This window comes from Pelophylax lessonae (assembly GCF_965119305.1).
Source record: "Pelophylax lessonae genome assembly, chromosome: 6".
In the NCBI taxonomy this organism is placed as follows: domain Eukaryota; kingdom Metazoa; phylum Chordata; class Amphibia; order Anura; family Ranidae; genus Pelophylax; species Pelophylax lessonae.
In genome coordinates, this window is record NC_138773.1 from 199,082,556 (window position 1) to 199,105,367 (window position 22,812).

The 22,812-nt window shown below is 43.0% G+C and overlaps 1 protein-coding gene across 1 annotated transcript in view; it reads right to left on the reverse strand.

Annotated features, from left to right (window-relative positions):
- NDUFS1 (NADH:ubiquinone oxidoreductase core subunit S1) overlaps window positions 1-22,812 on the reverse strand; it is a 62,566-nt gene that overhangs the window by 977 nt on the left and 38,777 nt on the right. The window contains exons 11-16 of the mRNA XM_082260768.1: window positions 21,577-21,722; window positions 18,741-18,869; window positions 15,941-16,070; window positions 11,317-11,477; window positions 10,283-10,437; window positions 38-213 (exon numbers count right to left, since the gene is read on the reverse strand). Coding sequence (XP_082116894.1) covers window positions 38-213; window positions 10,283-10,437; window positions 11,317-11,477; window positions 15,941-16,070; window positions 18,741-18,869; window positions 21,577-21,722 — 897 coding nt within the window. The remainder of the gene's footprint in view (window positions 1-37; window positions 214-10,282; window positions 10,438-11,316; window positions 11,478-15,940; window positions 16,071-18,740; window positions 18,870-21,576; window positions 21,723-22,812) is intronic.

Consider the following 22,812-nt stretch of genomic DNA (forward strand, 5'->3'; position numbering starts at 1 on the left):
ACAATATTATATAGTTTAGGAAAAACTCATGCAATACCTCGGATATAGCACGGATGATTTTCCAGTCTTCCCTGGCCATTCCAGGTGGACTCACTGCAGTATGTGTTCTTTGAGCTCTGCCTTCTGTGTTGACATAGGTAGCAGACTTCTCTGTGTAAGCTGCACCAGGAAGAATAACATCTGCCACAGGAGCTCCAACATCTCCATGATGTCCTAAACATGTGGAAAAACAAAAAAACAAACAGATTCAATGTTTCTCTTGTCCAGTGCTTCCCTGATAGGCTCAAGGTTTACCCCTTTGGCTGCCAAAGCGGTTTGTAGTTTTTGTACACATTTAAAAAATCATTATAGGCAACAGGAGCTCAACCAAAAACAACTTAAGCCCACCTGAAAAAAACAAAACAATACACCCTCAAAGAGGATCAGGTCCTCTAAACAGCAGCCTGCAAAACCTTGCGGCCAAAAGAAGCATCCGCAGATGTCAACACATCCACTTTATAGAACTTTATGAAAGTGTACACCGACGACCAGGTGGCGCCTTGAAAACCTGCGTCACTGACGGCTGATGACAGGAGGCACTAAGTGCCTGAGTAGAGTGCGCCTTGACATATAAAGGAGGAACCTGACCCCTGATAGAATAGGCCTGAATAACCATCTACATACCAAGAAGAAAAATTGGGGATTAGACAATCACCTCAGACATCGCTTATTAGTAGCACAATATGAGACAATAAAAATCATATGCTAACGTGTAGCAGATGATAAAGACCTGGCAACCTGCTGTTGCAGCAATTGACACACACACTCACACATACACACACGTCAGAGGGCCCCATCCATCCACCAAGCCACGTCTGAGCTGACCATCTCTGCAGACATCGGCATTTCACCACGGGGTACGCTTCCGGGTTGCGAGAAGGAAGTGATGTGGCTCTGAGGGACGGCGTCCTTAGCCCGGTCTTGGAGTGCATGAGGCGGCAGGATACCACAGCTGAAATACCGGAACGGTAGCAACAGAGGCATGGGTTTATGCGATAAAAGCATCAGTAGGAGCATCCGCGGTATACTGAGGGTCTGGTAAGAGAGACTTAAGCCCGGTCACCCAAGCTATTGCCCATCATACCGCTGTTCCCCTCTCTCCCCCCTCTACATCTCAGCTGTTTGCATCTCTGCCATATTGTCCACACTTACCATAGCCGCGCCATTAGCTGTCTGCTGACCCATTCACCTATCATCATCAACCCCTGGTCTTATCTGCCCATGTCACAAGGACTTCTTTTGCATTTTTAAGAGGACTTTCTTGGGTCCCTCATTGAGTGACCTAGGGATATCCATCAGCACATTCCTTCCAAGGTTTGCATCATAGTTACATAGTTACATAGTTACATAGTAGGTGAGGTTGAATAAAGACAATAGTCCATCCAGTTCAACCTGTGTAGGCATGTGTGGCTGTAATCATCTCCCATACCCCTGAATGTTCTGATCCTTGAGATGTAAGTCTAAGAGTCTTTTGAAAGCCACCATACTACCCGCAGAAACCACCTCTTGTGGTAGAGAATTCCACAATCTTGTTGCCCTAACAGTAAAGAACCCCCCGCGTTGCCTGAGGTTAAAACGCTTCTCCTCTAATCGCATTGTATGCCCTCGAGTCCTCATGCAATCCCTTCGAATGAACAGCTTTTTTTCTAAGCTGGGATCCCCATTAAGATATTTATAAATTGCTATCATGTCCCCCCTCAGACGTCTCTTCTCCAGGGAGAATAAATCGAGCGATTGTAGACGCTCTTCATAGTCAAGGTCCTCCAATCCCCTAATTAGTTTAGTTGCCCTTCTCTGGACTCTCTCCAGCTCCAACACATCCCTCCTGAGGACTGGCGACCAGAACTGGACGGAATACTCCAGATGCGGTCGGACCAGAGTTTTATAAAGTGGAAGGATTATAGTCTTATCTCTGGAATGCATCCCTTTCTTTATGCATGCTAATATTCTGTTGGCTTTGGAAGCTGCCGCTTGACATTGCATGCTGTTTCCTAATCTATCATCAACCAATACTCCCAGATCCTTCTCCATTTTTGATTCCCCCAAGGGCTCCCCTCCTAACGTGTATTGTGATTTTATGTTTTTAGTCCCCAAGTGCAAAACCTTACACTTCTCCACGTTAAACCTCATTTGCCATGTCGTTGCCCACTCTGTTATTTTGTCCAGGTCATTCTGCAGGATATCTGCTTCATGTTGTGAAGTTATTGCCCTGCCCAATTTTGTGTCATCTGCAAAAACTGATATCGAACTACTGATCCCGACCTCAATGTTGTTTATGAATAAATTGAACAAGGTTGGTCCCAGGACTGAGCCTTGGGGGACCCCGCTTACCACCTCAGACCAGTCTGAGTATGCGCTGTTTATTACTACCCTTTGGACCCGCCTTTTTAGCCAGTTCCGTATCCAAGAGCAAACCCTGCTATCGATACCTGCAGACCTTATTTTATAAATTAAGCGCTTGTGGGGAACTGTATCAAACGCCTTAGCGAAATCTAAGTACACCACATCTACTGGTCTGCCCCTATCTAGCTCACAGCTCACCTCCTCGTAGAATGTAAGGAGATTGGTTTGACAAGAACGCCCATTTGTAAACCCGTGCTGATTACTGCTGATGATGTTGTTGTCCTTAGCAAACTCTACGATATAGTCCCTTATCATCCCCTCCAGAAGTTTACATACTACTGATGTCAAACTGACAGGCCTATAATTTCCCGGGATATGCCTCTGGCCCTTTTTGAATATTGGAATCACGTTAGCTTTCTTCCAATCCCCTGGTACATCTCCTGTCCTAATACTGTCAGCAAAGATCAGGAACAGTGGTCTCGATATAACTTTACTGAGTTCCTTGAGTACTCTCGGATGTATGCCATCCGGTCCTGGTGATTTGTTTGTGTTAAGTTTATCCAGCCTTTCCCTGATTTCCCCCTCTGTTAGCCATGGTGGCAAGTCCTGTTTATTACTACTAACCATACAGTCATGGTCAGTGTACCCCTCCTTTTCCTGTGTAAAGACTGACGAGAAAAAAGCATTTAGCACGGTTGCTTTTTCAGTGTCCTCTGTAACCATCCATCAATGTCAATGAGCCCCTAGATACTGGGAGTCATACCCCATCACGTGCATCATTGCAGTTTTCCACCTCACCCTGTCATATGGACTATTCCTGTTCATACAGGAGGGACAGGGTGTATTTCTTCATTACTGTGCTATATGTCTAGATGGCAGATTTCAATAACATTTATGCTTCCTTCATGCTGCCCTAAGTGTCCTATTACATGAAGAAATTTTCCTTTATCCGAATCAATTTGAGATTTCAGCTATTGGCATAAACTGCACTAAGATTCAATTCTTTGGTAGCTGTATTACACCGTGTGTCATTAGGACCAGCTTCTGCAATTAATGGGACTTGGTGCGACTGGTGTCGAGTGGATGGATGGGGCCTTCTGACGTGTGTGTATGTGTGAGCGTGTGTGTCAATTGCTGCAACAGCAGGTTGCCAGGTCTTTATCATCTGCTACACGTTAGCATATGATTTTTATTGTCTCATATTGTGCTACTAATAAAAGTTTGTTTCTGCAGTTGTATATCAGAGTTGAGCCTTCCTTTTGCAACCAGTTCGGAGGCGATTGTCTATAATCCCCAATTTTTCTTCTTGGTGTGTAGTGGTTTACAGGTTGCGGAGGCTCCCCAGTCCTACGTGGCCGTTTGGTACGTACCAATTTTGGAAGACACATCCTCCAGTTTTCACATCTGGGAGACTAGTATCCCCAAAACCTTTTATCCCCATTTTTTTCTGAATAACCGTCTGTCTGATGCATTTGGAAATGGTTGCAGAGGTAGCGGACAACCCTTTGAGTGAGTCTGACTTTCTAAAAGACTTTGTAGCTGCCAGGTACACCCTAATATTTATTTCGGATGTTTTGGCCTGGGACACAGGGAAGGCAACACAAGGTCTTCATTCAAATTAAAATCAGAGACAACCTTTGGGAGGAACTACGGACATGGGCAAATAACCACCTTATCTCTGTGAATCTCCAAGTAAGGTGAACAACAGGATAACGCCGCCAGTTCCGACACCATGTGCGCAGAGGTGATAGCCACCAAAAAAGCCACCAATAAAGCCACCTTCTGAAACAGCGAAGCATGGGAATCTCCCGAAGATTCTCAAAGGGAGGCTTCTGGAGGACCGAAAGCACCAAATTGAGGTCCCAAGGCAGCAATGGAGACCGCACTAGAGGAACCAAATGTCAGACCCCCTAAAGAAAGGTATGCCCAGGGAAAAGCCTAAGGGTCGTTGGAAGAAAACCACCAAAGCTGACACCTGGCCCTTGATGGCAATCAAGGCCAATTTCTGTTCAACCCCCCATTGAAGGAAGATCAAGATCTGAGCCACCGAGAAGGAGCAGGGATGAACCTCAAGAGACTTGCACCATGCAAAGTAGGTCTTCCACGTACGATGGTAGATCTTGCTAGAAGTAGATTTCCTAGTTTTTAACAGCGTCGAAATCACAGACTCAGATAAACCTCTATCCATCAGCACCTGGCGTTCAACAGCTAAGTCGTCAAAGCCAGCGACTGTAAAGTAGGGTGGAAGATTGGTCCTTGGGATCCTCCGAGAGGAAGCTTCCAAAGAACATCGGCAACCAGCCGCACCAGATCGGCGTACCAAGCCCGGTGAGGCCAGTCCAGGGCCACTAAGATGACCGGAATCCCTTCTGCCTCGATCCTGCATAGAAGTCTTGGCAGAAGCTTGAGAGGAGGGAAGGCGTAAATCAGACAATAATGACCCCACGGGCCACCAGCGCGTCTGTGGCATCCACCAGAGGGTCCCGTGACCGAGCCACAAACTTCTGCACCTTTCTGTTGAGCCAAGACGCCAACAGATCCACCTCTGGGATGCCCCACCGGAGACACAACTGATGAAACACCTCCAGATGAAGAGACCACTCCCCTTGGTCCAACGCCTGCCGACTGAGGTAATCTGCCTGCCAGTTTTCCACCCTGGGAATGTCTACGGAGGAGAGGGCTGGAACTAACTGTTCTGCCCACCTTAGAATGCCGGCTATCTCCAGAGCCACCAGGACACTTTTTGTTCCCCATTAGTGACTGACATAAGCCACGGCCGTGGAATTGTCTGATTGAATGCGCACTGGACATCCCTGAAGACAATCCGTCCAATGGACCAGGCACAGTCTGATCGCTCGAAGTTCCAAGACATTGATTTGTAGTCTGGACTCCTCCAGTGTTCAGATCCCCTGAGCAGAATTTTTGCAGAAGAAGCCTCCCCAGCCCGGACAGGCTGGAAACCGTGGGGACCACTGTCCAATAAAAGGGGAGGAAGGATTTGCCCAACCGAAACGCCAGACAGCGAAGCCTCCAAATCAGGGACTCCTTTGTTCCCCGGCTCAGCCGGATCGGATTGTACAGAGACTGCGGTGTCTTGTCCCATTTGGCCAGAATCTCCCTTTGCAGGGACCTTGTATGGAACTGGCAAGACCGAAGGGTAACACCACAAACTGATAATTCTCCTCTCCCACGACAAAGCAGAGGAAGCGCTGGTGACCGGCACATATTTGAATGTGAAGGTAAACATCCTTGATGCCGATAGAAGCAAAAAAAATCCCCCTGATGCAGGGATGCCACCACCGTGTGAATGGACTCCATGCTTAACTTCTGCACCCACACAAAGCACTTCAGCGCCTTGAGGTCCAGGATTGGACGCACCTTGCCTTCGTTCCTGTGAACTGTGATCAGGTTTGAGTAAAAACCCTGAAAACGCTCCGAAGTTGGAATCACAATTACTCCTTGAAGTAACAGGTCTTGTACTGCCCCAAAAGACCCTGTAAGAGGTCCAGGGACAAGCGCAAGTTGGAAGGAAAAAAACCTTGCCAAGGGACAAGAGCGAAACTTGATCTTGTAGCCGGATCGTATGACTTTGTGGACCCACTTGTCTTGTACCACAGAATTCCACAGGTCCGGAAACCAGCGACGATGTTCCCCCACCTCGGCTACGGGTGAGGGTGCACCTTCATGCTAAAGGAGCCTTGTCCACGTGTCTGGAGAAGCCTGCTCTTGGCTTGCCAGACCAGGATCGTTTGGATCCTCCAGAGGAGGCCCTGAAAGGCTTGGAACAAGGTCAGTCGACCCTAAGGGACGAAAAAACTTCTTATGAGCCAAGGAGGGCCCACATCTAAGACTAGGATCCTTGCCCTTAGTAGCCTGTGGAAGAAAAGTACTCTTTCCCCCTGTGAGACCTTTAATGTCATCCAGGGTACCCCCAAACAGGCGATCCCCTTGAAAGGGGAGATCAGTCAAGGCCTTTATAGAAGTCTGGTCCGCAGACCAGCATTTAAGCCAAAAAACACGCCAAAGGACCACTGCCAAAAAAGAGAGCTGAGCCACTAGGGGTGCTGCATCCAAAGAGTCATCACAGATAAACTGCAGCCCCTGGACCAGCTAGTCCGCCAGCTCATCAAAGGCAGGGGGAGCTGTTCTCCCTCCAGGTCACGGGGTAAAAGGTTAGCCTACTCGTTCAGAGTTTGCGAAACCAGGGCAATGGTAAACACCGGCCTCAGTGACGAACCAGCCAGAATGTACATGTCGGGCCACAGCTTCCACCTTCCTGCCAGGGGGATCCTTAAAGGCCGGGGACTCTTCAACCGGGATCATGGTTGCCTTGTTTAATCTGGAAACCAGGGGGTCCACCACCGGTGTAACAGTCCACTTAGTAATAAGGGTCTCCTCATAGGGGTAAAGCCAAGTAAATCGCTTAGGGACCCCAAGGGGATGATTTGGTCATCCCCACTCTTTAGCAACAATTTTGAGGAATTTTTTTAGCAGATTTTGAGGAATCATCCTCACTAAATGGAGGATTCCAGGCGCATGGTCGCAGACCCAGCAGGGTGACCCACGTCCGTGGCGGTCGAATCAGATTCGGGATCTGATGAGACAGGGGAAGGCGGGGGGGGGGACACTTTTTGCTAGCCCGTTGCCAGAAAGCCACCTCCACCCGGATGTTGTTCGCCCCTTGTAATAGCAAAAGTTAATCCACACATTTAAAAAAAAAAAAACAGGTACAGAGTAAAAAAATAAATAAAATAAATAGCCCCCTGTTCTCATAGAAGGTCCCGCACGCATATGTAAATGCCGATTGCACCACACATTTGAGGTATCCCTGCTAATGCCACAGCGAAAGCAATAATTCTAGCGCCAGACCTCCTATGTAACTAAACTGGTAACCTGTAAAAAGGCTTTTAAAGAATTGTCGAAAGGATAATTTAATGTACTGTAGTTTCTCACCATTCCACGGGCATGCACAATTTTAAAGTGCAACATGTTTGGCATCTTTTTACTTGGCGTAACAAAATTGTGTTTGTGTTCACTAAAATTCATTAACGTGCATTTATTTCCAAATATGGTGTGACAAAAAATAATAACACCTATTTTCTTCTCTAGGTCCTCCGCCAAAAATATTTATAATATTTTGGGTTCAAAGTAATTTTTTAGCAAAAAAAAAAAAACATACCATTCACACGTGTGAGGGAAATGTCAGAACTGACTCAGGGGTCAAGTTGTTAAAATTGCGTGTGCGAATGATTCGGCGACAACTTCAGTACCCAAATTTTCCATAGGCAACACTTTAAAAGCATTTACAGGTCAACAGGTTAGAGTTAACCTTGAATAATGGATCCTAGATTTATAGCTCTTACTACGGCTTGTGCAGCGATATGTAATGTGTAACAGAATTAACATTTTCACACCTAGGCGAATATTTTTTAATTCATATATGGGGAGGCTAGGGGTTTGGGTGAAACTAATTTTTTTACACTTTTTTTCAATAAACTTTATTTTATATCACATAGGGAACAAACATACCCTATTTGATACCATTTCGCTGTGACAGTACTTTTCTAATGTTCTTTAATGGGATATAAGGGATCTTTAAGGCTCTGGGGAAAAGTACCTGGGGTGTTTTGAAGTTTTACAGCCGTCCAATCACTTCTACCTGACAGACAACAGTCAGCTTGTCAGATCTACACAAAAGTTCCAAAACTTTGATCTTCTTCTGGTGAAGCCATTCCTTTGTGGATTTGGATATATGCTTTGGGTCATTGTAATGCTGAAAGATGAAATTCCTCTTCATGTTCAGCTTTCTAGCAGAAGCTTGAAGGTTTTGTGCCAATATTGACTTGTCTTTGGAACTGTTCATAAGGCCCTCTACCTTGACTGAGGCCCCTGTTCCAGCTGAAGAAAAAGACTTTAGATGTGTTTTTGCAAAATTTAGCCAGGCTTGGATGTTTTTCTTTGTAAAAAAAGGCTTCCGACTTGCCATTCTACCCCAAAGCCCAGACATATAAAGAGTATGGGAGATTGTTGTCACATATACCACACAGCCAGTACTTGCCAGATATTCCTGCAGCTCCTTTAATGTTGCTGTAGGCCTCTTGGCAGTCTCCCTGACCAGTTTCCCGCTCATCAATTTTGGAGGGCCGTCCAGTTCTTGGTAATGTCACTGTTGTGCCATATTTTCTTTTGTACCTTTCTCCTAACTGATGTTTTCTAACCAGTTCCGGACCGCCTGCTGCGTATTTACGTCGCTACTTTGATGGTAAATACCGGTGTAGCTAGCTGTGATAACCCCGGTATATTTCTACATGGCCGGCGGTCCTTTTTCACATAAAAGTGATCCGAGCAGCAGATTCACCGCGGGATCACTTTTATGGGCGGCGGGAGAGGTGCCCACCCCTCTTCTGCAGCTTCCCGGTCTTTTTCCTCGCTTACCAGAGCCGTCGGTAGAGGGGATAATGATCCGGTCCTTCTGTGTCCCAGGCAGGAAGTCGCGTGAGGGCAAGATGGGCCCCCCCTCGACTCTATGGCCTTGGGAGCACAGGAGCGACGTCATACGTTGCTTCCACCCAACGGCCTTAAGTGTAGATGTGAGATCTGAGGTCTTTGTGACCCCAGATCTCACATTAAAGAGGACCTTTCCTGCTTATTTCTATTACAACGGATGTTTACATTCCTGGTAATAGGAATAAAAGTGATCAAAAATTTTTTTTTTTTAAAAGGGAAGGTGTAAATTAAAAAATAAATAAAAAAGGTAAAATAAATAAGGAAAAAAAAAATGTAAAGCGCCACGTCCCTCCAAGCTCACGCGCAAAATCAAACGCAAGTCACGCCCACATATGTAAACTGTGTTCAAACCACACGTGAGGTATCGCCGCGATCATTAGAGCGAGAGCAATAATTCTAGCCCTAGATCCCCTCTGTAACTCTAAACTGGTAACCTGTAGAAACTTTTAAATCGTCACCTATAGAGATTTTTAAGTACCATTGTACTGGTGCGACTGGTGCATTGTAATGGTGTAACAATTCTCTTTCACATTATTGAAAAAAAATTGGTCTAACTTTGTTTCCCTATTTTTTATTTTAAAAACGTGTATTTTTACCAAAAAAAATTGCGTTTGTAAGACCGCTGCGCAAATACGGTGTGACAAAGAATTGCAATGATCTCCATTTTATTCTCTAGGGTCTCTGCTAAAAAAATTATGTTTAGGGGTTCTAAGTAATTTTCTAGCAAAAAATACAGATTTTTAACTTGTAAACAACAAGTGTCAGAAATAGGCCTGGTCCTTAAGTGGTTAACAATGAGATCCTTCTGCTGCATTGGAGGCTCTCTGCGCACTATGGCTTTTGCCATAAGAAAATGTCAGGAAAGACCTACTAGAACAGCTGAACTTTATTTGGGGTTAATCAGAGGCACTTTAAATTATGGCTGGTGTGTATGGACTCCTATTTAACATGAGTTTGAATGCGATTGCTTAATTCTGAACACAGCTACATCCCCAGTTATATGAGGGTGTGCACACTTATACAACCACAATATTTTTTCTTCCCCCCTAAAGATTTCAGTTTGTTTTTCAATTGACTTGTACAGTTTATAGGTCACATTAAAAGGTGGAAAACGTTCTGAAATTATTTATCTTGATCTTATTTTTTTTACATCACAGAAACCTGACATTTTAATGGGGGGGGTAGACTTTTTATATCCACTGTACATACTGTACCATACAATCCTATACTCACAGTTGATCCAGATGAAGGCAAAAAAAAAACAATAAAGCATGATCAAATTTGCTCCAGAGGGGGAAACATTCATCCTGATCGCCTATCTCCTAAAAGGCAATCGGTATTCCCTGGATCAACTTTACTTATATTTAGTTTAGAATACTTCATTATGACTTACCTTGATATATAATAAAGCAATCCTTTGGTAATTCTTGACGTGTGATGCAGCCTGCATCTGCACCAAGAAGAAAGAGCACTTTTGGAGGGTTCTTCCGAATGGCATCCACCCCAGGCTTATAACCCAGATCCAGGGCTGCAACTTGGCTTGCAACTCTATTTGAAAACAAACAAGGGCAGATACGCACACAATAAAACAAAGGCAGAAATGTGCACTATCAAAAAAAAAATAAAATGTAAGAGCATACATACACTTAGGGCTCATTTACTCGCCTACCGCTTCAACATGCTTTTTTATGTTATTCTGTGATGCTTTGATTTTTTTTTGAAGCTTTAACGAAGCTTGGCAAATGCCCTGTGTGTGTTGATATTCTATTTGTTTTCAAGGGGCCCAATAGAACTCTGCCTCAATAGTACCCCCACTCAGCAGATCCCCAGCTTATTAGTACCCCCGTTCAACAGATCCCCAGCTTATTAGTACCCTCATCCAGCAGATTCCCAGCTTAGTAGTACCCTCATTCAGCTCTGCTGTTTCCCCAGTCAGCAGTATCCCTAGCTCTGCTGATCACAACACTCAGTAACAGCCAGCTCTGCTGATTCTCCCGCTACATTGCTCCCACACTGCTCACCACATGTGACATCTGCTAGTTTCTCCTGCTCTGGTCCCCCCAGCTCGGCTGATCCTCTGCTGGGTGGGAAGCAAAGGGAATACTAAAGAGTGTCACTTGAGTGACAGCTCTGAGCATGCTGCGGCTTTTAGCATAACATCCTGTAGTGATTTCTGTTCTTTGCTGGTACATGAGGTGAAATTAGGAAAAAGAAAAATACGTTAAATGCACATATAATCTTTTGGGTTGATCTTTTTAAAATTAATGGCCTGGTGACTGGGTCTCTTTGTATATGCAGGCGACTAGATAAAGCTATGGGGGGGAAAAAACAAAACCTCTTCTAATCTCATCTATTTGCCTTTCATCCATAAATGTGGCATTTTTTTCAGTAGACTTTGTTGCATTATATAGAGATAATGATGATCACCTGTGCAGAATATTTAGTACTTTCCATTCCTCTGGGGCGCCACTGGTGCTCCTGGCATTCTGTGCAATGCTAGACACTGCGGCATGAATTGCAGCCCCATCTTTTCGCTGCAAGGCACTGCTGCCCACCACAACCATAGGTTTCTTGGCTTGGCTGAGAACCTGAACAAAACAAAATTGTGTTGTAACAACTTTAAAGATGAATTCCAGATAGATATAAAACCAAACTAATGCAGTCATGTATTCATGAAAAAAAGATTTATTGTATTTTTAATTAAAGTAAATTCAGTGCTTAAAGTTGACTTGATATCCACCTCCTAGGACACCCCTTCCCTCCCTTAGCAGCACTGAAGACTGGAAGCCAATCAGGGGTGCTGCTTGCACCTGTTGACAAGAAACTCAGAAAAACAGGAGAGCAAAGCGATAACTATCAATGTGCTTTTGCTAGTGTACTGTTTAGGAGTTCATTCAGCCAGTGACATGAGTGCCGTAAACTGCGGCTCCCGCTCATATGCCATCGCGCCCCTCGCCACTCCTGTAGCCGGCGTGTACTCGGAAGGAGGAACGGGTAAAGATGGAAGCCCTGTCAGCGTGAGGGCTTCGTGCGATGCATACTAGCACATAAAGACATTGACTTGCAGGGGGAATTTTTGTGGTTTACTACTGCTTTATGTGGTAGAGAAAATAAGTTCCGGTCAGTGTAGCTCTCAGGAAAAGACAGACAGAAACAAATCCTTTAACATGTTTAAAACAAAAATGCATTTTAACTATGTATTTAGTGGTCTGCCTGGAGCTATGGTTTTTTTTTTTTGTTTTTGAAAAATCTTTTTATTGATAGAGAACATCACAAATCTACAATGCAAGGACAAAACTTCTACAAACAAAAAGACAAAAACATGGGCAATCTGTCACAGTGTAGCAAAATAGGTCCTGCAATTATACAATGCAGACATTGCTCAGTGGAGTGCAAAAGGAACAAGAAACATAAAAGAGCTGAAGGGAAACATGATGAATAAAAACAAAAAAGAAAGAGACAACCATCTAGGAGATGTATCACATGCAGTTACTCTTGACCATAAAACCTATATACCACATATGGGGGTATAAAAAGTAAAAGACTGTCGATAGACTCAGATGTCCGAAGACATATCGGAAGCTGTCGAGGGTTCTGCTAGCCACTTATGCCATACTTTATCATATTTCTTCGGGCATCCCCTATTAGCGTACGTGTCTTTATAAAGTGGTAGATTTTTTTTTACGAGCAGATTCCAAAAAGAAAGGGAGGGCCAAGAGGGAAGATTCCACTGCATTGTAATAGACTTTCTGGCATAAAAAAAAAAGGCCAATCAGAGTGCGCTCCATTCTAGTCTATGCCAAAGGTTCAAACAAGCCCAATATACATGCCTCCATTGTGGGTCTAATGGAAAGAGACATGACCAGATTAATTAAATCTAAAACCTCACTCCAGAAACAGACTACTTTCGGGCAAGACTAAAAGACCAAAAAATGTGGGAGAAGTCTCCTGGGGTGGCCCCACATCTCCAACAGTCAGGAGAGTGGGATGGATTCATTTTTTGGAATCTGTAAGGGGTAAAATAGGCCCTATGAACTATGTTGAATTGAACGAGGCGGTCTCGCAAGGAGACCAAAATCTTAAAGGAAAAATCCCAGATATCGTCCCAGTCCTCTTCATCCAGTCCTGGAACATCCCGTTGCCAGCGAGATCGAAGTCCAACTAAGGGGGGCAGGGACACAAAGACTAGATGGGAATAGAGACCGGAGGAGGGATTGGTCCCGCACTTCAAGCGGAAAACCCCCTCTATTGTAGATTGCACGATGTGACCTGAAGAATGTAAAACATGGGCTTTGAAGGCATGGGAGACTTGTAAATATCTAAATAAATAATGCGTTGGGATATTGTAATTGGAGTTAAGGTAGGAAAAAGGGACTATTAATTGTTGTGACACTATTTGAGAGACCCTTTTTATGTCATATTTAGTCCATGTGTAAGGTTCCGGGATCTTATAGAAATGAGAAAGAGTAGGGTTAAGCCATAAGGGAGCATTCGGGGATACCGCTGATATAGGATAATTTTCATGGGCCAGCCCAACCCTCCAGGCCCGGAGAGTCGTTTGCATGGAAGGGGTTAAGTCATATGGGGCCTCTAAAGACAAGGAATTTGAGTGCCTCTAGGGAGTGAACCACGGTCGCGTCTAGAAGAGGAGTGGAGGAATTAACCACCATGCCACTGTCACCAACTGGGTAGCCAGAAAATAATTATGGCAGTCAGGTAAGGCCAATCCACCTTGAGTGCAGGGGCGCATCAGGGTGCTCAGTTTATAGCGTGGTGACGAGGGACCCCAAAGAAAGGACGAAAATATTTGATTCAATTTCACAAAGACAGATTTGGGTATCCACTGTGGGGAGTGCCTAAATAAGTGAATTTGGGGATTATTTTCACCTTGATTAGGTTGATGCGGCCTAAAAGAGATAAAGGAAGATTCTCCCATGCCTTCAGCGACTGACTCACCATTTGTAGAACCGGAGTCAAGTTCAAAGAAATAAAAGTCAGAGGCCTGACGGGAAACTATCACCCCAAGATATTTAAAGGTATCTACCCCATTGTAGAGGAATGTCAGGGAAAGCTGCGAGTTTAGCCTCTTGATCAATGGGAAACGGCAACAATTTGGACCAGTTCACTCAGAAACCAGTATACTTGGAGAAGGAGTTAAGTACCTGAAGGCATCATTGAGGAATAGCAACATATCATTGGCGTACAGGGCTACCCTCTCCTCCAGCCAGCCAATACGCAGACCTATAATATGTTGACAGGTGCGTAGAGCTTCGGCCATCGGCTCGAACGCTACGGCAAACAATGCCAGAGAGAGAGGGCAGCCCTGCTGCGTTCCCCTGTACAGGGCGAAGGGGGCAGAAAGGCCACCCCCCAGCCTGACCAAGGAAACGGGGCTGGAATAGATAATCCGGAGCCAGTCAATGAAAACCAGTGGAAAGCCCATCCTGCGGAGCGTTTCCCACAAGAAGGGCCATTCAACCGTGTCGAATGCCTTTTCTATGACAAGAGAGGCAACTACCCGAGAGCCAACGTTAATGTGAGGGGCATGGATATTCGTGTACAACCTGCAGATATTATCATCAGTGGCCCTATGGGGCATAAAACCAATCTGGTCCGAGTCGATAATAGAGGGTAGTATAGGATGAAGGTACAAAGCGAGAAGCTTCGTCAGGATTTTCAAATCTGGAGCTATGGGTTTTAAAAGTGCTGACCAATAAATTGAATGCTATTCCACTGTTTTACCTTAATGTATCACTAAAATCACAAGTTAAAATTTAATTTCAATTTTGCTAGAAAATCACTAGGAGTCACATATAAAACCACCACATATAAACCACAGAAGGTGTTTAAGGATTTAAAAATTGGATAAAAAATGTTTTTTAAATACAGATACCTGAAAAGTGTACCGTATAAGAAAAGGAGAGTCAGCATTGTGAGCTAATCAGGCATTTTCCCCTGCACATCGCTGTTGATCACAAACCCTGTGAGAGTACAGGGATGCCATTCGTTTGGATAATGAAAAAGCTGCAGCAATCAACTAGCTGGGGTTGGTGTGCAATGAAGCTGAAGTGTGGGCACTATTTTCTCCTACAGTATTAAACAAATGAGTAAATACCATATGGGAGTGGAATATCTGAACTGTGGACGTGGATGAAGCTATAGCTACAGTGCATCCAGAAAGTATTCACAGCACTTCACTTTGTCCACATTTTGTTATGTTACGGCCTTATTCCAAAAATGGATTAAATTCATTATTTTCCTCAAAATTCTACAAACAATACCCCATAACGTGAAAAAGATTGTTTAAAATCTTTGCAAATTTATTTAAAAAAAAAAAAAAAAAAAAAAAAAAAAAAAACACGTACATAGTATTCACAGCCTTTGCCATGACACTCAAAATTGAACTCCGATGCATCCTTTTTCCACTGATCACCCTTGAGCTGTTTTTACAACTTCATTGGAGTCCACCTGTGGTAAATTCAGTTGATTGGACATGATTTGCAAAGGCACATACACCTGTCTATATAAGGTCCCACAGTTAACAGTGCATGTCAGAGCACAAACCAAGCCATGAAGTCCAAGGAATTGTCTGTAGACCTCCAAGACACGATGGTATCAAGGCACAGATCTAGGGATGGGTACATACAAATTTCTGCAGCATTGAAGGTTCCGATGAGCACAGCGGCCTCCATCATTCGTAAAAGGAAGAAGTTTGGAACCACCAGGACTCTTTCTAAAGCGGACTGCCCAGCCAAGCCGAGCGAACAGGGGAGAAGAGCCTTAGTCAGGGAGGTGACCAAGAACCTGATAGTCACTCTGACAGAGCTCCAGTTTCTCTGTGGAAAGAGAAGAACCTTCCAGAAGAACAACCATCTCTGCAGTACTCCGCCAATCAGGCCTGTATGGTAGAGTGGCCAGACGGAAGCCACTCCTCAGTAAAAGGCACATGACAGGACACTGGAACTGAGAGTTTCATACCTTTACTACATACATAAAGTAACATACTGAGTAATTATTCAAATTTAACAAAACATATCATTAAATTACTCACTTTACTGAATGGATGTTTTCCTGATGCAATATCCTTGATTATTTGAGGGGAGTCTCCCAAATGATCATAAGTATAAGTCAAGTCGACTGCACTTCCTACCATAGAAACTTGGAGGTCATTCTGAAGCCAGCTATATTGAAAAACAAAAAAAATAAATAAAAAAAAAGTTACACCAGACATGACTATAATTTCTTCACAGTATGCCAACATACAGAAGTGGTTGTAAAGGCTTGAGGCTTTTTGCCTTCACAAATTCTATGCATGAAGGTAAAAAAACCTTCTCTGTGCAGCGCCCCCGTCTCAATACTTACCTGAGCCCATCCCGATCCAGCGATGTGCAAGAGTGTACTTTGTATACTGCTCAGGCAATCAATGAATTGCCGACCATTGCAGGTGCTCACCCCGGCTCGCCTCGGAAGATACAAATGGAGAAAAAGAAAAAATGGTGGCACACTGCAACGAAGTCAAATGTGAAGAAGTCTTTCCATACCAGACAAAAGAAAAACATAGGGATAAGTTGAAGCATTTTACACGAATAGCTCGTGCCTACTCATAACATCGACACAGCCCAAATCCCAGCTATTTAAATGTGCACCTAACAGGAAGTGCATACATAATTACTGAGATAAATGGCTAGGCAGTGCATGAAAAGTGGATACAGGTGAATAAAATCATTAATACCAATATGTGTCAAGCAGAGGATGAAAAAGGCAAAAAAGTCGAGTCAAGAAAACTGGAAAGAAAACATTATAAACACCATAAGATACATGTGGGCATAAATAATCTTAATTCATATAAATCAAAACGATCATAAAAATCTCTAACACATGTATCAACATTGTGATATGTTGCCATGCAAAGGTGTCTATGGTCTCCAAAACAGGACAAGAAATAGAGAAACGAAAAAAAAAAAAAAAACAGATAAATATACAAATATGCATATACACATATAGGAGTTCCTCCATGTCACAAAACATCATAGCATGGCAGAAAACCACCAATCCACTATAGGTTACCACATTGAAGGGGGCAGTGACGCATAAAAAAATAATATGTTACTAATAAAGCGCAAATACAAAGATCAACATACCTATATGCACACTGCCCCAAAAATAAGGGATACAAAGTAGCCTACCCATAAAAATATGGAGCCAATGTCATAAATCCTCTTTAAATTATCCATCCGTGACACTGTGTATCCTGCTTACCAGTGCATAGATAGAAATTAGACATGCTGTGGGGAAAGCATATGTGACAGGAACCAAGAGAGATCCAGCGATGTGAAAAAGTGCCTCAGCTCTCCGGGGACTCTACCTCTTCATCGGCTGAGACAGCAGCGTGAACCAATGACTTCCGCTGCTGTCAAATCACAGCTACTGAGCCAATCAGAAGAGAGGGAGCAGGGCCGAGCCATAGCACTGTATCTGAATGGACACACAGAGCTGCAGCTTGGGAGCGAGCCTGCTTGAGTGCCCCCATTGCAATCTGCGTGCTCTGGAGGCACTAGGCAAAAAGGAGAGGCCGGGGCGCCTGCCTGCAATGGACCCGAGAAGAGAAGGATCGGGGCTGCTCTGTGCAGAACCGCTGTGGTGGCACTTAACGTAGAATATACAGCGTGTGGTCAAAAGAATGCAAACGCTGCAAAAAATAGCTAAGTAACTAAATCATATTAGATTAGATATTAGGTCGATTACCAATTGGAAACAAGACATTTCCATCAGCACTTCCATATGGGAGTTCTCAAAACAGCATGCAACAACTAAGTCCAAGTTCCAAAAATGCCAAATATGTAGTGCGCATAGAGCAGGTGCATTGGCAAATAAATGTTGAAACTAATTTGACAAGGAGAAAAAACAATTTATGGCAAAATACACCATGGGGTTCAGGGATTGGTGTGATTGGATTATTACTGGAAGCACTTGAGAGCAAAGCCCTTAGTAGATTTCCACCACCTTCGCTTCTCCAGGAACTGGAGTCATTTCTTCTTGGTGAGGTATAGTACAAAAAAAAAAAAAAAGGTATGACAGCATTCCAAGGAGGACTGAAGCGGTTCTAAAGGCACATGGTACCCCTGCTCATTCAAAGCACCTGAAATAAATTATTAGAAATCCACTTTCTGTACTTATGGCTCTAAAATAAACAGCTGGTTTTCAAACATAAAAGTGCATCTAGGACCTCACTGGAAGTTTAATTATTTTGTCCTATTTAATGAAGATGTAATTACATTATTAAAATTATGTGCAAATGAATTAAATAAACTAGAGCTGCACCAAAATTTTGGGCGCGACGCATATCTGCCAAAAATGGTGTTATCGGCATTTTGCTGATAAGAGAAAAAGGTGTCGATAATGGCAAAAACACTAGCGATTCTGTCACAAATTTGCTGCGATTTTTTCACTATTTTGCGTGCATTTTTTTTTTTAACCGACCAAAAATGCAGCAAGCAGAATTTTTAACACCACAATGGAAGCACAACACACCACTGTGAAGACATACATAGAATTTAAAGGAACACATTTTCCTTGAGCTTTTCTTGCACTAAAAGGTGCCAACTATGGTCGAAAATAAATACATATTAATTTAAATTATATTAATTAAAAAGTCTAATATAATACAATTAGATATAAAAAAATATATTTTTTAAAACTGTCAGTTTCAGTTTTCTGCCAAGTGTATCCTTCATTTTAGGTTTCGGCACCAAAATTTGCATTCGGTGCACCTCTGAAATAAACAGTGAACATTCTCAACTACTCTAGTGCATCAGCCTCAGTGTCTCTAAAATTAGAAAATGCATACATACCTCTTCCTAATTCTTGTATTAAACAGTGGGGCTTCGTAACGTGGATTAGTACCAATCAGCAGCAAGAGATCAGCTTCCTCTACTCCAGCAATTCGTGAATTTAAAAGATAATTTGATCTTAGATCAGTGCTGCAATGGTAAATACAAAACAATTTTTACTGGGTTTTAGGAAAGCACACATCAAACAAAGCTGAACAGGTCTCATTTGTTGTGTATAAACCACTTTTGGCACGGCTAATTTTTTTTTTTATAACTAGATTGTAAGCTCTAATGAGCAGGGCCCTCTAGTTCCTCCTGTTTTGAACTGTATTGTAACTGTATTGTCATCCCTCACATTGTAAAGCGCTGCGCAAACTGTTAAAGCTATATAAATCCTGTATAATAATAATAATAACTGAATTTTATCAAATTTCATATGTAGATCTGTATTCAGGACGTATGACGGATATTTTTAAATGGTGTCAATCTTTAGACTGCTACAGGGTAAATGTAAACAACTTGCCATCTGCAGGGTTTAGAGTCGGTTCACACTGCGGCGACACGACTCTGTACTACTTCGGGGGCGACTTGTGCATTCCCATGCACCACGACTTCGGAGCGACTTGCATGGATTTCACATAATGGAAGTCTATGCAAGTCGCTCCAAGGTCGCCCCGAAGTAGTACAGGACCCTTTTTCTAAGTCGGAGCGACTTGTGTCGCTCCTATTAGAACAGGTCCTGTAGCAGTCAATGGACTGCGGGGGAGCGCGACTTGTCAGGCTGACAAGTCGCCTAACAAGTCGCGCTAGTGTGGACCGGTGTTCCGTGAAAAAACCATACCCGTGAGAAAACCATACCCTCGTCACTTCCGGTGCAGCTACGGAGGGTATGGATTTCTCACGGTACTTACACTTGCTGCCGTTACATTAAAACAGCTCCACTGCAACATCAGTCATCTCCGCTCCTTCCCCTGTCACTTCCCTCATCTCGCCTAATAAATATAAAAGCGGATCATGGAGCCGAGATCGGCGTCATTTACATCTCATACACCCGCCGCCGCTTATATATTTATTAGGGGAGATCAGGGAAGTGACAGCGATAGGAGAGGAAATGATTGATGTTGCAGCCGAACTGTTTTAATGATACCGCCGCAAGTATAACATTTCACACAGTGCCGTGATAATTTCCTATCCTCTGAGCATGCGCACTTGTGAACTTGCTTTACTGTTCAGTTACGTCTCCGGGGCTCTGAGCATGCGCACTGCTGCGCTGCTCAGCTGTTTCACACAGGAAGTGACGAGGGTATGGTTGACATAACCTGAGTAGGAACAATTCTCTGGGTGAGGAAAGCTCCAGAAGTGCTCCCAGCAAATTCTACAGCAAGTGTCATCCACAAATTGGACAGAAACAGTAAGGCATACCCATATTTGTCAATACTTAGGCTAATGCTAACTGAAATGTATTACAAGTTTTGCACAGGAGTCTCATTTATAAAAATATATCTACCTTGTGGTAAAACAGAAAATAAAAGCACATGCATTAGGAAACATGAAGTTTTGAAACAAAAAAGGATCAATAAAATCTAATAAAAAAATAAAATACACACAATTAATGTACATACTGGACTCTAATTCATGTGGCAAAAAAAATGGGAAGAAAGTCCATAATCACAGTAAGTAAGTATTTTAACATTAATTCTGGTGTCAATAGTCTGTATTTTACTGCACTGCAACTAACATATTAAAATTAGAATAAGTTCCCTTTCTTAAAGCATTAGTAAAAACAAAAAAAAAAAATCCCTGCAAGGTAAAGGCATAATGAAAGACTTGCCTCGAAACAAAGCCTTCATGCAGCATCCTGTCACCACTGTATAGGCTGCCTTCTTAACCTGGTCTTCTTTCCCGGTTTGCAGGCTGTGGCGGCTTTAATGGCCGAGCCGCGATGACTTCACAACCATGCATGCACGCAGGAGTCATGGATGGGACACAAAGCTTTGAAGGAACGGCATGGGCATGCCGTTCCTTCAGAGCGCATGCAACAGTGACGTCACTGGCTGCTACTCACTAGAATATCTCCTAAATGGTGCACCTTTAAGAGATATTCATTTAACCCACAGGCAAGCTTTATTATAAGCTTATTAATCTACAATTGTGTTGCGGTGTAACTGAAAAAAGATCAAAATTAGTCCAATAAAGTCCATCAAAACAAAGAAAGTGCTCTTGTGCAAAAAGTTCATATAAACACATATCTGTAATCTGGATTCCATGCTTTAATGTGAGTAAAAAATTCTTCACACCCAAAAGTGTACACCCCAATCACAAGCCGCTTACAAGCTACTATGCTGCCAAGATATAGATCTGGCTGCACCTTTTTACAATATCCTCATGCGATGGATGGATTGGACTATTTATTTTTTCAGTTACACCTTAAATTTCACATATCTTTTTTGATATATACAGACTATTTTCACCTAAATGGATGATTGTTATCAAGACTTTATGCACGTTATACTGCACGCGCAACACAATTGTAGATTTATTGATTGGATATAGTTCACTTGGATATGTGCATGTGATATCAGTGAGGTATTTATTTTCATTTAATGTGAATTTATTTTATTTTGACAATGACAAATTTTGCGCAATTTATTATATAGCTATAGGTAACAAAAAAAAATAAAAAATTGGAGTTTACTGCCGCTTTAATGGAATGACTTTGACAGCATCAAAAGCCATCAACTGTTCAGATGATGGACCCAATTATCAGTATCAATGTCAGTTACACTGGATGTATAACTACTAAAAATCAGTTAATATATTTTTCTTGTAAATGAAAAGTATTATGTAATCAGGTTACCCAGCTCCATAATTTGGGAAGATTTCCTCAGTGCACAGAGCATCAGAATTTAACCGATTAAGCAAATCTTTAAGTGCAATAAGTGCCTCGGCATCCACCAGCCCTCCCGCAACAGCTGCAACATCATTTCCCTGTACACTTTGCAACTAAGAAAAAAAAAAAGGGTACAATAAACGAATTGCATGGAAAAGACATTCATGTTAAAAAACAAAACAAAAAAAACACAAACAGGATACCATTACTCCTACGTAAAGCATCGTTCTCTGCAAAATTTAAATCATGAACAACTAATAATACAGAGGAAGTTAAGACATTATAAGATAAAAAAAAAATAATAATAGCAATATAAATATAAAAATGTATTTAATAATATAGAAAATATCTTAAGGGTGTGTTCACACCAGTGCATTAAATGATGCATGAATGGTGGTGCCTTTAATTTCTAATATGCTAGCTAATGCAACACACGGCAATGTTTCTCAACACACAAATATACTGGAAGTCCTAGTGTGAACGGATCCTAAGGGAAACTGATCAGGAAAGAAACCTAGAGCCTGACATGGATGAAGTCTGCTAAATTGCTAGTTGCTTAGGTCTAAGAGACTTAAAATTACTGACTTGATCAAGCAAGCAGATAATAGGATTTTTGTACCTTGGAGTCCATTGAGGGATACAGGAAACCCTCAGGAGACAGAATAAAGGTGAATAAAGCAGCTGGACCAGATGGCATAAGCCCATGTGTCCTAAGAGTTGAGCTTTGTTATTTAAAATACTTTTTTTTTTTTTTTTTTTAATTTTCAGGGACTCCAATGACTGGCATAGTACCACTGGATTAGTGTAAGGCCAATGTGGTGCCTAAATTTTAAAAGGGATCCAAGTCTTTACCAAGTAACTACAGACCAAATAGTTTAAAGGAGTTGTAACCTTCTTGGCTGCTGCTGCCCCTTAGACCCCCCCCCATTATTCTTACCTGAACCTGAACGTTCCAGCGATGAGCACGGACCCAGCAGCTCCAGCCACTGTCTTGGGTCCTCATTGGATAGATTGATAGCAGCAGGAGCCATTGGCTCCCCTGCTGTCAATCAAATCCAGTGACACGAGAGCGGGGGGGGTGGTCTGAGTCCTGCTGTTTCAATGGACGCAGCAGCGGGACTCGTGAGTGCACCCGCAACCGATTAAGAGGAGGAGCCAGAAGCGTCGCCATGGCACCCCAGAAGAGGAGGATTGGGGCTACTC